Source organism: Colius striatus, chromosome 3 (genome assembly GCF_028858725.1).
Source record: "Colius striatus isolate bColStr4 chromosome 3, bColStr4.1.hap1, whole genome shotgun sequence".
NCBI lineage: Eukaryota > Metazoa > Chordata > Aves > Coliiformes > Coliidae > Colius > Colius striatus.
This window is the reverse complement of record NC_084761.1, coordinates 88,352,312-88,368,104: the sequence shown is the minus strand read 5'-3', so window position 1 is coordinate 88,368,104 and position 15,793 is coordinate 88,352,312. Positions and strand designations below refer to the sequence as shown.

The 15,793-nt window shown below is 41.7% G+C and overlaps 1 protein-coding gene across 9 annotated transcripts in view; it reads left to right on the top strand.

The window, feature by feature from the left end:
* Positions 1 to 15,793, top strand: part of ABLIM2 (actin binding LIM protein family member 2) — a 153,494-nt gene that overhangs the window by 21,621 nt on the left and 116,080 nt on the right. For 7 of the 9 annotated variants that reach the window (XM_061993298.1, XM_061993293.1, XM_061993297.1 and 4 more), the window contains exon 1: positions 12,072 to 12,172. The exons of 1 other annotated variant lie outside the window; for it this stretch is intronic. In XM_061993298.1, coding sequence (XP_061849282.1) covers positions 12,157 to 12,172 — 16 coding nt within the window. In that variant the 5' untranslated portion in view covers positions 12,072 to 12,156. Of the gene's footprint in view, positions 1 to 12,071; positions 12,173 to 15,793 lie in introns of those variants that run through there. One more of the 9 variants, XM_061993299.1, reaches the window with a different exon arrangement.

Genomic DNA, 15,793 nt, shown 5'->3' with positions numbered 1-15,793 from the left:
ATGTGGGAAGCATCCCCACATCCCATGGACCCCAGATTTGGTTATGCATAATTTCTCCTGCTTCTGCATTATGCCAACAGCAGCAGTCATCAATGTGTACACCAAAGCCATACATACAAAAAGTCATCCCTTTGGGGAAGTGAGAGGGAGCTTGAAGTGATTAAGGAGGAATGACTGTGAGTACAGGCAGCTTCAAAGCCACGTATATAGCAAGAAGGGAATGTGGTAAAACATGTAGTGTCATGAGCTGAGTGCATGAACCAGGAGGGCTGTGCCAGTGATGGCCCAACTAACTGAGCCTTGCTTCAGTGGTATATAGGTCAAGGAATAGCATCCTACATAATTGTCGTCTTAGTAGGTTGTTATTAAAGACTTGAATCAGTGGGATTATTGGCAATTGTAGCAGCTTGCAGCCAGATGAAACTCCTTGTTTCCTTCCCCTTGCACAGAGGAGTGACCTACATCTGCCCAGTGGGCGTTCAAGTGAGGCTGCCATCCTCCACGTGACAGAGACTTGCTAGGCTCTTCTATGGTAGGAACAGAGATAAAGGCTTCTTTTGAGACAGGGGAAAACAAAGGTTTTTCTAATGCTCTTGCAAAGGTAGCTAATGTTCACCAAGCCTTGACTACAATTTTAGATTAATTGTGGCTTTTGCATGGACTGTGAACTTACCAGGTTCAGTCCCAGTGAAACTAAAATCCAATTTAGATTAAGAAAATACCTCCAAACAAATTTATTTCGCTTTGAGTTGCAAAGCATTCTTTGATGCTTTTCTCCAACCATGTTTTGCAGTTTGCCCCCCATGGCAAACAGAGAAAATTTCTGAATCACACTTTTCGTCATGTAAGGCTATATTTATTCACAGAATCATAGAACTCAGACTGGAAGGGACCTTGAGAGATCACGTGGTCCAGCCTTTCATGGTAAACGGAACCTAGATGAGATTACGTGGCACCCTTTCCAATCATGTCTTGAAAGTGTCCAGCAATCGGGACCCCACCACATCCCTAGGTGAGGGGTTTCCAGGGCATGACTATTCTCACTGTAACAGTTCTTTCCTATATCAAGATGAAACCTCGCCTGGTGCAACTTGTACCCATTGTCCCTTGTCTTCTCCATGTGCATCCATCCTTTTTGTAGCCGCTTTTGAAATAGTGCAATACTGTGATGAGGTCACCCCTGAGCCAGCTCTTCTTCCTCCTTTTCCAGAAAGTTGGACTAAGTAAATATAGACAATGCAAAGACTGTGGCAGCTCCTATTTGTGCTCACTGCAATCTCACCCTCACATAGCACTGGGCCCAGACGTTGGCCACCAGTTTTCCTCAACTCCTCTAAACTAGGCTCTCCATGGAAAAGCAACCTGGATACAGAGATTGAATGTGAACTGGCAGGCTCCAACGTTTCCTGCCCCTAGACCACATGTATCCTACTGTTGTTCCCTTGGCACACACATGAATGTAATTTGTCAGTGTTTGAACCTTGTTGACATCAGAGGAGTGAGGTTAAAGTGAGATTTGGCATTGGATTTTCATCTGTCCTTCACTGAATTGCATTCCTCTGCAGTACCTGGGAAAAATGATATGCAATATCTTTCTTTAAGAAACAACACACAACTTTATCAAATGATGTTACTTCTTCCCCTTCTGTCTGCAAAAGGCAAATACAAAGCTTCAGACCAAAACATTTGATTTGACATAAAACTTATTTGCTGTCTGAATGAGGTGGTAAGTTGCAAATTAAGGAACCCCAAAGTCAGTCAAAAAGCATGTTGTACAGATAGCAAAAAAAAAAGTGTCTGCCGGCAGCAGAACTGTTAGCTGCAGAACTGTGCCAGAAGTAGCACAGTGGCATAAGGCTCCAGGACTGTGTTTGTGTGAATATAACATATTTTTCTTACTAGTGCAGTATTGAAAGAGAATTGATTGCAGAAATTGTGTAGTCTGAATGTGAAAAGGGACCCAAAGTGTTGATGTGTCCAAAGAGGGTGAACCACAGTTAGATTTGTATGTGTGTGTCTGAATCTCAAGGATAAATTCATATACTGTTACAGCTTCACTGAAGTTGACTGATTTGCACCTGTATAAGGTTGTGTGACTTTGGCACCAGCACTTTGTAATGCAAATACCTATACGTTTGAAGCAACTGCATGACTGCAATAAACCAGCAGCAGATCTCTCCTTAATGCCAAATTAAACAGAACAAATAAAACTAGGAGTTCAGTTTGATATTTCAGAGTCATTATATAAGATGTTTTTACATACTGTAGAATGCAACATGAAAAAGAAAGAACCTTTGAAAAGGTCCTTAAATTGTGATTTGCAATCCTTTTAGAAACACCATTTCATATAGCATTAGTGGAAAGTTAGTAAATTATAATTGAATTAATGATTGGAAGAGAGTCATTGTGGCTTGGTTAGCAAAATAAACTATTGTTTTCTATGTTATTTTATCTTGCTTTTGCTTGTTGGTGTTGCTAGAATGAGCAGGCATTGTTACTATTATTCTGTTTGTACCAGGGAATGGAAAGAGAAATGAGCCATGGAAATTCTTTCTAAACTGTTCTTCCCCAGTTCCAAACATTTGCTCATTTCCGAGCCATGGAATGTGCTTGTTCCCCTCCTCTGTTTGATGACACAGATGTAGCAAATATCAGTGTGAAGAGTGATGCCAAGCAAGGGTGCAGGCCTGGTTGATGCTACAGACCAGGGGGGAGGGAGCAGCACTGAAGTGCTAGTTTCTGATCTAGGGTCATGTCTCTCTATAGCTTAATGCCTTAAAGATGAGGGGACTGGCAGGAAAATAAGGCTTGAGTAACTGATGGAGGGGATAGAAGTTATTATCAGGCCACCAGGGAGCTGCAGAGCAGTAGGAGTCAAGTGATTAATCAAGTCTTAAAATGTTGGAGCTACTTATGCTGGTAGTGAGCAACGAAGAATATCAATTAATTTAAACACACTCCAAGAAAGAAAACCCTTTCAGCTTTGTTTCTTGGTATTAAAGCGAGCTCAGAGACATAATTTCATTTCAGATGTTACTGATGAGAAATTGTAACCTTAGGCAAAGAAGAGAAAAGCTGAACTTGCCAGCAGTGATAAGTAAATTGCTAAGATCAAAACTTGTCTGAATTCAGATTAGAAATTAGTGCTGCTGAAAGTATTCTACCCAGATCAATAATAGATTTACTGGGAGGCTTCGCTGGGAACAGGATGAAGTCCCAACAGCATCACATTTCCAATGATTACTTCTTTTTATCCTTTTATTTTCAAATCAGCACTGAATGTTGTTGACATTCCTCAGTGATTATTGACCAAAATTAATGTATTAAAGTAGGCTTTGGATCTGGCCTGTTTTGCAGCTGCGTCTCTACAGAGACTGGGAATTGGAAAGCAGGCAGAAAAGTATTTTCTGGTGCAGTCACTGAGATAAATACAAGGATTAAAGTTCTGGGAGTCAGATGCACATGCATGGGACACAGCTGAAGATGAGGACTTGTCTGAAATCTCTGTCCTCTGGGTCAGGTTTCTTGTTCAGGGCTTTACACTTGAGTTTCACAGTCAGGAACTTGAACCTGATTTCAGTATCTCTCTCCTTGCCTTTGTAAACCTAAACAGAGCTGTCTGTGCAAAGACTGGGGTTAGACTTGCAGCTGCTCATAATCACAGAATCAGGCCATGTTTGGCGTTGGAAGTGACCTCTAGAGATCATCCAGTACAACCTAAAGCAGATTCACCTAGATCAGGTTGCACAGGAATGTGTCCAAGTGGGTTTGGAAACCTCGAGAGAAGGAGACTCCGCACCTTCCATGAGCAGTCTGTACTATGGCTCCCTCAACCTCACAACAAAGTTTCTTCTCGTGTTCCATTGGAAGTTCCTGTGTTCCAGCATGTTACTCCTTGTCCTGTCACTGGGTGCTAGAGGAAAAAAAACTGGCCCCAACTTCTCGACATCTGCCCTTTAGGTATTTATAAGTGTTGATAAGGTTTTCTTTCAGTTTCCTCCAGCTTAAATAGCCCCAAATCTCTCAGCCTTTTCTTCTAATAGAGATGTTCCAATCCACTCAGGCCCTTGAGAAAGGGGAGTTGGCAGTGGTGGTTCCCTGTTGGATCTGTCACGTTTAAACTCCCTTTGCCCCTTCTTCAATTGCTCTAATCTGGAGACTATAGCCATTTTTTGGCTTAGAGTGGTTTCTGGATGTGTGTTTGGCCACACGTGCCTGTCCTGGTAGTGCCATGAATCAGAAACAGGCTGAGCTGCAGGACCTTGGAGCGAGGCAGCGTGGGCTCAGAGGGAAAGTTTCATTTCCTCCAACAAACGTGCCAAGGATCCAGAAAGGTCTCTATAGTCGTGTTTTCTTGGAAAACAAGGCAGGTAACTCGGCAAAAGGAAGATTCTCAGACCTGCTGGGTGACACCGAGGGAAGCACTCAGTGCCCCATGTTTGCACAAAGGCTGTAAGCTACAAACAAGCGCATCTAGCTACTTTACCATCCACTACATGTGGAAAAGGGGGAGAAGTTGAAGGCACTTTCTCACAGTGAGAGAAGTGAGAAATGGGAAGTGAAAAATTACCTCGCTCTTCCTTTGGATGTGACAAGGAGCAGGCCTCAGAAGGGAGCTCTTAGCCTTGCAGCTTTGGGCTTAGGTGTGTGGCATTTCAAGCACATAAATCTTTCCTTACACCTAGTCCAAGGCCTCCTAACTCTCAAAAACTTCTGGTTTTGGGGGGAGGGGCATATGTATTTGTGTGCATTCATTGCTTTTTGTTTTTCCTTATAAGACACTTCTAAAGTGACTTTCTGGATTCTAATTAAAACACATAAGAGATTGAATCATTTTTTGTAACTAGCATCCAACCCACATCATCATTTGGCAATTTCATACAATAGGTAGCTTGTGATTGCAGTATTACAGCAATGTCCAGGTAACTTTTTAGAAGAAAGTGAAACAATAAAGATCCTTTAAATGTATCTAATTACTTAGTTAATATTTCAGTTTAGTCTCTATTTAAGCACTTAATTTCCATTTATTAAATTTAAATGGTAATTTTCTATGTAAACTAATGATAAATTAACATATGGTTATCTCTTTCTTTGTGTGCATGTAGCATCTGCCCACACAGAAAAACCAATCCTTAGAAACCTGCTTCATGCATTAATTTATTCCCAGAAGAAATACCCAAAAATGATCCTGGCATCTTTGCAATGACTGTCATGTTTCTTGTAACGTTCATGATCCCCATAATGTCAAGATCGTATTGTAGTTTCATTCCTTCTGTGCTAAAGGATATAAATGAGCTTTTCTAACTTTCATGTCTGCTATATGCAGTTTTTGGCCATGTGAACTGACATTTATTGCCTTGTTCTGCTTCTTCAACTTCCCTCTCATAAAATGTCAGGCTCAGATTCTAAGTTTTATCTTAGTAGCTCTCATTACAGTACCATTTCAGTTGCAGCTAGGATGCATTGCCTTAATACAATATACCCCATTATCCAGTTCGCTTTCCCAGCTTATTGCTAGTTACTCAGCAGATGGTTTAAGTTTCTCTCTAGCATTCTCAAGTCCTTTCTCCAATTAGGCTCTTGTAGTGCCCGACCTTCTAGAAACTAATACCTTTTGTTAATTGCTTGCTTTATCATTATTATGTAGCAATTTTTTCCTGCACTAAATGGTAGCCTATGACCTCTGCTTCAGCAGATCTTTTCTTATCTCACGTCTACTCATTACTGGCCATCCTTATCGGTTTCCTAGGGTCAGCACATTCCCTGTGTGGCAGATTGATTTCTAAAGGGGTGTGACCTGCGGCACCATCACTGTGGCTCTCATTATTTCTTTGCTGATAACCAGACCATACTCCTTTACCCTCTGACCTGTGCCACTTTGCAAACTGCTTTCTGGATGTACTGGTACTCTGTCACCTCATTATGAGACAGGATTGGTTGGGAGTTTTTTTGGTCCTCCAAGAATTTTCTTGCACCTTGTTTCCCACTGTTTCATATGTACTGTTTTCTGAAGTGTACTGGATGGTGCATTTATTCTAGTTGGAGGAGTAAAAGGGAATAACATACCCTTCAGTCTGGATCTAGGTCTGCCGTAGAGAAGTCTCCCATAGGAGAAAGGAACTGGTAGTGGGAGAAGTTCTGGATTCATTCATCTGACCTGCTGTCCAGCAAACAAGGGCTGTTGTCATGAGTTTCATAGCTGAAGGAAGCTCTTTATTCTCAAGAGATAGCAGGGAGCAGAGGAGGACTCATGCCCCAGTTACCTCTGGAGGAAGCACAGCTGCTTACTGTCTGTTGTTCTGAGCTCGGAGTAGATTCTCAACCTGATTTCATATTTCAAGTTTTCCCACTTCATAAATATGCAGCATTGTCAGTTTCTTATACTTTGTACTACAAGAGCCCACAAATTGTTACTTTTCTCTGTCTTGCTTGTGTTTTTCTGTCAAGGACAGATGACAATATATACAGCTCATTGCTGATCAGGTGATGAGAAATGTTTTCTCACACCATAGACTTGAGGATGGAGGTTTTTGAGAGCCAAAGGTTTAAATTCAGGCTATTTTCAGGCCAGGGTTTGGTAGGGTGCAAGTGGTAACTGACAGTATGATTGGGTGACTATGCAAGTCCATTCCCAGGAGAAATTAGACCAGCGCAAGAGAGACTGGAAGATGTGGGTTTAGTTGTAGAGACACTGTTTATCCAACTCTCATTAAACCTGTACCCTTTTACTGTTCATTTTCATTTCTACTATGTGTTTGTCCTCATTATTTGGATAACAAGTGTTTGAGGGCAAGGACTGTTCAGCAGTAGGGCCAACTTTGAACAACTACTAAGGAATATATCAGTTCAATTGGTAAGTGGTGATAGTTAAAAGGAAACATCTGTTTCTGAATTTCACTTTTCCTAGTAAAGCATTGCCAAAATCTGTATCATTACATAGAGAGATATAGACTTAATTTTTATTGATTTTTTTTTTGTTTGGAATCATATTATCCTCAATAGAAAATCCAAATAAACACAACCTGGATCAAAACCACTGTAAAGTAAAAAGAACATGAGGAAACACTGCAACCAGTTTTTACAACTTAGAAGGAAAGCTACCTTAAAACATAGTGAGAAAAATCTGTGAAATATGACAATTTCTTGTATTTTCCAGCATTTTCAAAGTAAAATTAATTAATTATATCTTGTTTATTAAAAGTAAATTTCTTATCCTGTATTGAGTCTGGACTTGGTAGTCACCATTCGCTCTTAAACCAGTCATGTATGCAGTTGGTTAGAAGCTTAATGAACTAGGCCAGAGGAGGGCCATGAAAATGATCAGGGGGCTGGAGCACCTCTCTGAATGTGCACTCCAGAACTATATTGGTGCCTGAGGGATTTGGAATTGTTTAGCCTAGAGAATGCTCTGGGAAGACCTTATAGCAGCCTTCACTACCTAAAGAGGGGCTTTTTACAAGGGCATGTAGTGACAGAACAATGGATTCAAGAAGAGGGCTAGATTTAGATTAGAAGGAAGAAGATCTAGATTAAAAGATTTAGATTAAGGAAGAAGTTTCTCATTGTGAGGGTGGTGAGGCATTGACACAGCTTGTCCAGAGAGGTTGTGGCTGCCCCATCCCTGGAAGTGTTCAAGGCCAGTTTGGATGAGACTTTGAGAAACTTGATCTCGAGGAACACGTCCCACCCAGGGCAGGAGGCTGTAACTAGAGGACCTTTGAGGTATCTTCCAGCCCAAGCAATTCTATGATTCTGTGACTTAAAAATCCAGAGAAGTAGATTCATAAAATCATAGAAGATACTGAGTTGGAAAGGACCTTTGAAGATCATAGAGTCTAACTCCTGATTCCACACAGGGCAACCTAAAATTTAAATGAATATACGGATCTTAAATATCATAAGAACTGTTGTATGCAAGGAGGTACATACATGTAGTGTATTGCAAAGTCTGTGAATCTCAGGTGGTGTTTGAGCTCTGATTTTTTTTTTTAAATCTTTAATAGAAAGTATTGCAGATTTTATAGTGAAGAAAAAAATCTGCATTCTTCCATATTTAATGAAATAAAGAATTATTTCTAAACATTTTCAAAGGCAGCCCATGGAAAAAGCTTAAACCAGGTCTATTGGGAGAAAGAAGGATTAGACCATATACTATTGCCTTCAGTTACTATTGACATTCACTTCAGCTTTTAGTGGGAAGAGAGATGCGAGTACAGGAAAAAAACACACGAGTTAATTAGGAACAGATCTGAAATCTTTTAAAAAATGCCATTTACAACCAATGGTACCATAGGCTATAAAGAGTTTGTAGCTAACTAATCCATTTCAGCATGCCCTAAATTCGTTGCTAAGCTGTCTGGCTGCTGTTTGCAAAGACATCAGTGAAGGCATTGACCTCGACAATGTAACCTTGGTGAAAGGAAACTTGAAACAAGGGATGGGCAAGGGCATTGCTGTGTCTACCACAACTTCACTTGAAGTTGTAAGAGGACCCAAGTTCCTCATCCTTTCCTATAGCAAGGGCAGTGTATTGTTAGCACTTATTAAAAAAGGGAATTTCAGGTGTTTGGCTTGTGTTGGTTTGAGAAATCAGGTTAAAGCTATTGTACTGTCTTGATCATTTGCAAAGTGTCACCAGTGCCTGGGCTGTCTTGCCTGCGCTGCCGTCACTGCAGACTTGTCACGCTCCCCCGAGTCAGCCCATCACACTAATGAAGTACAATGATCTCATACTTTGTGCCCCTGAAGCTCAGGAGTGGTGCTGGAATCTCGCAGAAATGCCATCAAAACGCTTTGAGCTCTTTGAATGTGATTTCTCCTTTGCTGTAGCCAAGTGGAGAAACCACAGGGGAGTCTCAACAATTGCACCTAGGATTGTAAATACAAATTAGTACACCGTGTGACTGCATTGTGATCATATAAAGTTAAAATGTGAGTTATATAGCATTTAGCCTTGAAAAGGAGGAAGCCTGGTGAGCAGAGGGAAGGGCTGTGGTAGAGTGAAAGCGTTTTCACTTTTCATGCCTATTAATTTGGGTTTCTTCAGAGCATTGCTATTTAGCAAAGTGCCTTCTGTGTTTTTGCCAAGCTGAAGTAGCCGCTGGGAAAAACTAAGTAGGCCAAATCCTGCAAATATCTGGAGAGCTCAGCCAGGGTGGCTGATGACGATCCAAAAGAGTGTGGGATTTGGTCTCACACAGAGAGCACAACAGCACTGAACAGAATAAACTATTGCCGTAAGATTTTAATGCCAAAAGTTGGTTGGTGCAAGATAGCACATACATAAGAATTTTTGAAAATAATTAGTTTGTAGTTTGGTTCAATGTGCAGAACCTGGTATCTCAGATACCCTGTTCAGTTTTGTGCCCTGTGCTGCAAGAGGGACATTGAGCTGCTGGAGTGTGTCCAGAGACAGGCAATGAAGCTGGTGAGGGTTTGGAGGACAAGTCTGATGAGGAGCAGCTGAGGGAAGTGAGGTGGTTTAGTCTGGAGAAGAGGAGCCTGATGGGAGACCTTATTGCTCTGACTACCTGACAGGAGATAGTGGTGAGGTGGGGATCAGTCTCTTCTCCCAAGTTAAAAGTGACAGGACAAGAGGGAGTAGTCTCAAATTGTAGCAGTGAAGGTTTAGATTGTATATTACACAGGATTTTTTCACCAAAAGGATTGTGAAGCATTAGAACAGCCTGCCCATGAAGATGGTTGAGTCCTTATCTCTGGAGGTATGCAAAAGATTTGTAGACATGGTGCTTAGGGACCATGATGAACTTGTGGACTAGTGGTCAACTTGGTAGTGCTAGGTTAATGGTTGGACTCTATGATCTTAAAAGTCTTTTCCAACCAAAATGATTCTGTGATTCTTGAGATCTGCTCTCTGGGTCTCAGGCCATGTCACCCAGGGGCTGCTGAAAGTTATGAACCTCATCTGGTGTGGCCCAGAATGGTGGTCTACTCACTTAATGGGTTTCTGCAGTCAGAACTCCTCAATTGTCCTTACAGAAATGCTCATTCTGTTCTCAGTAGTTATTGCTGGACAAACAATGCTTTGTTTTGTATCCATTACAAAATGTAAGGGCATATTCTGTAAATAATAAACCAAAGGGAAACATTCTGAAACTGAGGACAATTCGTGATTTCTGCTTGAGATGATGGGCAGTTCTGTAAGATCTACAAACTATCAGCTGGCTTCTCATCATGAAATATTTTCAGACTTGATCATAGTTGCATATAGGTCCTTTTCAACCATTTATGCCTTTTAAAAACAATAATAAAAAGAATAAAGAGCCTCCACCCCCTCTTTGTATTGTGTTTGTAACAATTCCATCCATAGTGAGCTGGTAAGAGCTTGCAAAAATTCATAAGAGCATCACTAAGCCATAAAACTTGCTCTTTATTCTACAGAAATAAAGGAAAAACAAAGATAATATGAACTCTTTCAAGTTTTAAGAGTAGTTTGATGGAGATTGAAAGGTATTGAACTTTCTGCAAAGTGATTTGGCATCAACAGGGTTGATGGGGACTCAATGGTCAATGGTTGATGGGGACTCACCCTTTAATATACATACAGATTGGATCAGTTCAACAGATTTTGGTATGGTGCAGTGCAAACTATTCTGCACTCTGTGTGGCAGAGTGAACTTACTGTGCTTTTTGTGCACAGTGCTACGCAAACTGAGTTGCTTTCACAGCCCTCCCTCAGCAGCATCAGAAGCTGCAGAGACCTCTTTTCATATTTACACCCCTCAGTAGTTTCTGTTTGCTGAAGGAGAGTAAAACCTTTATCTTAGCTGCTTTGTAACCAAGTAGGCAATGACCAGGTAAAGCATGGGGAGTGATGGAGGGGGGAGAGTGTTTTGGCTTCTGTGAAGCTTGCAGGGAAAGAAAATGATCTGCATTGTGAAAAAGGGAGGTGCAATCCTGTTTCGATCCCAGTGCTTTACTCCAGATTTATCCAGTTTTTCCCCAAGCCATCAGTCTCTTTCCCAGAGCACAGGCTATGTTACTACCTTCATACAAATTTAGTACAAGGCAAGTAAGAGCTGCAGATTTTAATCCTCGTGGAGTATTCACATGATAACCGGGCAAGCAAGTATTGCTTTAAATAGCTCAACACATTGCTGTTGTTTCAGTGATATTCAGTGCAACTCCATGTAGGCAATCAGAGGAAATATTTCTGGCTGCTAGAAATCTCACTGACCACCTTCAGGAGAAGAATAGAGCTTATGGCATCTCCTGACACCATTGCTGTACCCTCCTGCACAGAACTGGGGAATGGTAGAGGTTGGAAGGGATGTCTAGAGATCATTCAGTCCAGCCCTCAGCTAAAGCAGGTTCACCTCGATCAGGTCACACAGGAACATGTCCAGACAGGTTTTAAAAACCTGCAGAGAAGAAGACTCCACACCCTCCCTGGGCAGCCTGTGCCAGGGATCCCTCACCCTCACAGCAAAGAGCTTTTTCCTGCCATTCAAGTGGAACTTTCTGTGTTCCAGCTTGTGCCCATTACCTCTTGTTCTGTACTGGGCACTACAGAAAAAAAAGACTCACCCTAACCTTTTGATACATGCCCTTGAGGTATTTATAAATGCTGATGAGATCTCCCCTCAATCTTCTTCAGGCTAAATAGCCCCAGGTGTCTCAGCCTTTCCTTGTAAGAGAGATGTTCCAGACCCCTGATTATCTTTGTAGCCCTTTGCTGGAGTCCCTCCGGAGGTTCTCAGCACCTGGGGAAGGGACTGCCTGGACTGAGGGGTTTCCTGCTACCTCAGCCTGTATTTTTAATTTTTAACCGGGCAGTTTGCAGGTTTTCCTCCTTTGAGCCGTTTTCCCCAGGTGCCCAGCACCATCCTGCAGTGGCTACGGAAGGTGGCGTCACCTGACGCAGACACAGCCATCGCTGGCACGTCCCGCGTCCGGTCCCCGGGGACCCTGCCAGCGGTGGCCTGCCCCTGGACGTGACACTGTTTAGGCTTCTGTAGGACGCTATTTTTACAGGGCGGCGAGGTGTTGGCTCGGCTCCCGCCTGTGCGTGGGTGCTGCAGGAGTCATCCGAGCCCTGGGCGCGTTGGCGGCGGAGCAGCCGCTGCCGCAGCTCCTGCCCCACCGCCGCCAGCCGCGCAGTCCGGCGCGTTTCTCGGGAGGGGGATTAACGCGGGAATGCCGGAAGATACAGGTACAGCGTGACGACTTAGTGATTTTGGAGAGCCTAGAGATGTAATGACTTGTTTTTCATCCAGAGCTGCGGTTACCTAAATTGCTGATGCTGTCTTGAGAATAATTACTCTGTGTTTGCATGGAAACGCAGCGGAGGGGAGAAAGATGGGTAAACGTTTATTTTAAATTGCTCCTTGTGGTCTTTTAATCATATAAATGATGATTTGGAAATGGTAATGATGCTGGCACTTAGCTGACACCTTGATCTGAAAACTTTCCTCATTTTATTTGATTTAAACGGGCTTTAGAGTTTATGTTAGATTGTAATGAAAAAAATACCTATTGTTTTATGCAGGTATATTGGAGTACTGTTCCTGCATTCTTTCTCATTGTCATCTTACTAAATCCATACTAAAATAGTCTTTACATTGCTGCAGGAACTGTTTGTAATATTCAGCAGGGGTTTCTGCTAACTGCCTTTGGATTTGGTAAATATCTTGTTATAATAATGAGGGCAGGAGGTTAGCTTGTGCTCAGCTTGTTGATGTGATGTGAATCTTGCACTGACCATATGGTGAGATTTGGAGTTCCTATGTGCTGAGTGCTTGTGCTGTGCTGTCTCTCATGCATGGATATTCTGGTGGATAACACCTCTCTTTCATCTCTGCTCCCATTGCTTCAGTTGTGCTGCCTGCTTGCTGTCTTGTATCGGCTCTAAGTTTCTGTTTTGATTATGATCCATAAGAAGTGCTGGAAAAGGCATGCAATCATTTCCTCAGTGCCAACAGAAAGGCACTGCAAAAGTTATTGATCACAAAGGGCAGGAATACATTTTAAAAAAGGAACATGATTCTTGAACTATGTTATTTTGTTTTTTTTGACTGTGTGAATAAATTCAGTTAAATAGAAACCTAGAGACATAAAGACTTAGAGAATTTGCTGAATTACCTGTCTTAAGGTATAGGAACTAGACAGAAGCAGTAATAGCAGTTTGCTGTAAGAGCCAAAGCAGAGGTCTTGGAAAGAGCAGAGATCATCTCTGGGGGATCAGCTGGACTGACTGGGTACAGAAAAGCCTTATTGGGGGAGCAAGCTTACTCATGTGCACTGGCATGGGGATGGTTCAGCCCTCTGGAGGGCTCCTATCTATGTAATATGGGCATTCAAGGCGAAACATCTTTAGTCTTCCCTTTATTCTTATGATCTCTTACTTTGTTGTGAGATGTATAGAAGAGAAAGGTGTTGCGTTATAATGACAAGGCACCTTAAAGCATGCAAACACATTTGAAACTGCTTTTGACACAAGCTGCTGATTGAGAAATACAATCAAGCAGGTTAGCACTAGATACTTAACATGTTGTTGCAGAACTTCTGTTTCTAGCATGCTTGCTGCTCAGGCAGGTTTGGTCCCTGTCCATTTGGACACATGTACTCCCTCCTGTCCCAGCACCTAGACCACCAGGGTGCATGACTGGGGCCAGAGAATTGATCTGCCCTGCTGCTGAGCACAGTTGCAAGGATGGATTGCGAAAGCTTGTGGAGTCCTGGTTTCACAATTGCTCTTTTTCTCATCCTTTCTGTGGAGAGGACTGTTGAGGTCTCAGGCCCCCACGAGGTTCTATAATGAATCACTGGTTCTTAGGAGAACGAAAAACAAACCCAAACCCCTTACCTAAAGTAAATTTATAGCTCATACTCAAGTAGTTCTCCGAACACAGCGTGTATTGCCATATTAGTTATTACTGTGTTACATTACCCTCACCCCCACACTGACACTGGAAGAACTCCTCACCACGCAGACACAAGGCAGGGAGGGAGCAGGGGCAAGCTTTAGGCACTTAAAACCAGGAATAATTCTTCACAGGATATTTAGAGACTTATTTCCTTTGCTTTCATCTGTGTGTTTTAAAATCCAACCCTGAATATTTTGACTGAGGCAATACAAGAAGGATTTGGCAGAAAACCAACCTGAACTCCAATCTCTAATTCCAGTCGGGTGCTGCTACACTCATCTACTTCTCCCATAATCCTGCTCAGAAAAGATAGCAAATTTAATTCCCCTCTGGGCTGCTGTGAACCACACCCTCCCCAAATTGCTTGATACAGCATTTCATCAGTTGATACTTCTGTCCTATTTCTCAAATGCTTAGGGAGTAAATGACATTTGGGTCTCATGTTTGTTTATTTTGATTTTCAGTAACCACCTCTAACTATAGAGATGAAAGGTTTCATAATTTTCTGCTAATTCCTTCATGTAGAATAATATCCATTATCAGAGTTGTGCAGTTTTGGTTCAAAGTTGGAATGTGGTCTTTAACTTTGTTGAAAAAAATGAACATTTTGATGAACTAAACAGCCAGTATTAATAATTTTAGATATTAATGTCTTTCTAAATTTTTTCTCCCTCAAAAAAAAAAGTTTTTATCTCATGAAGCAAATGTAATGGGTTCTGAAGAAGAATTTATAGAGAAGGCAGTAGTGCTGATAGTTGCTAAAGAAAATTGATGTAGCTTTTCTGTTGATGGAGGGTTGCTCATGGAAGCAAATGATACTGTATGTGTATGAGCCTGAAAGATATATACTTTTTACCCAGCCTCCAAAACAGGATGAAAAATAACACCAGAAAACCCACAAAAAGAATGGAGAGGGCGACCTCGATTTCCCCCTGCCCCCCAATTCCCTTGGGTTTCCATTTACTGGTGTATTTAAGCTCTATCTCTGCACTATCCATCCAGGAACCTTGGTAAGGAATTAGCACTTTCCCTGCACTGAGAGGTAATTGTCAGGATTACAAAATCTTGTTCTTTAATAATAAAGTATTTATTCACCTAAATATTGTCTTTCCATTCAAATTACACCTTAGTTTAGTTGGCAGTACTCTTTAAAATGTTGATATGAAATACCACAGAAGACCACGTTGGATGGGACTTTGAACAACCCGGTCTAGTGGAATATGTCTCTGACCATGGCAGGGAGATTTTAATGAGGTGATAGTTAAGGTCCTTTCCAAACCAAGCCATTCTAGGATTCTATGATTCTAACATTGAATTTGTTTGTTTGGTCCTTTGTAATCTTTTGCAATCACCAAGAGCAGTAGATCTAACTCATTGTTCAGAACAAGGTCAAATAATGTGGAGTAAATGGGACATGTGGCCTTATTTGTGTCCACATATTGAACAAAGCAAGTGACAATCTTCGTTATTGAACTTCAATGAGATTTGATTCAAGATTGAATGTATATTTTAAGTGTGATACTTCCTAACTTTTCAGTACTTGATTTCTAATTTCAGTAATGGGTTCTATGGGTTCTTAAACTGTTAAACAAAAATGCACCAAACTGGAAAAGAGCATCAGGACTGTGTCAAATTCTGCACTTTTTGGCTGTATATTTCTTCACTAAGTCGGTAATCTACCATGAAGAGTTCTCTGATTTGGCTGTGGAAGAGCCTAATAGCAAAGGAGTTTGTCATCCTCTGTGTGGAATGGTCCTAGACAGAATCTTATCCTAGGGATTTGATTTCCCTCAGTTGTTTGCTCACAGCATAGAGAAGGTGACATCTGCCACCTCAAGCTCTGGAACTGAGCATGAACAGGGACTAGCAAATGTCCCTTCTGCCACCATCAGCAGCTTGTCTTGTGC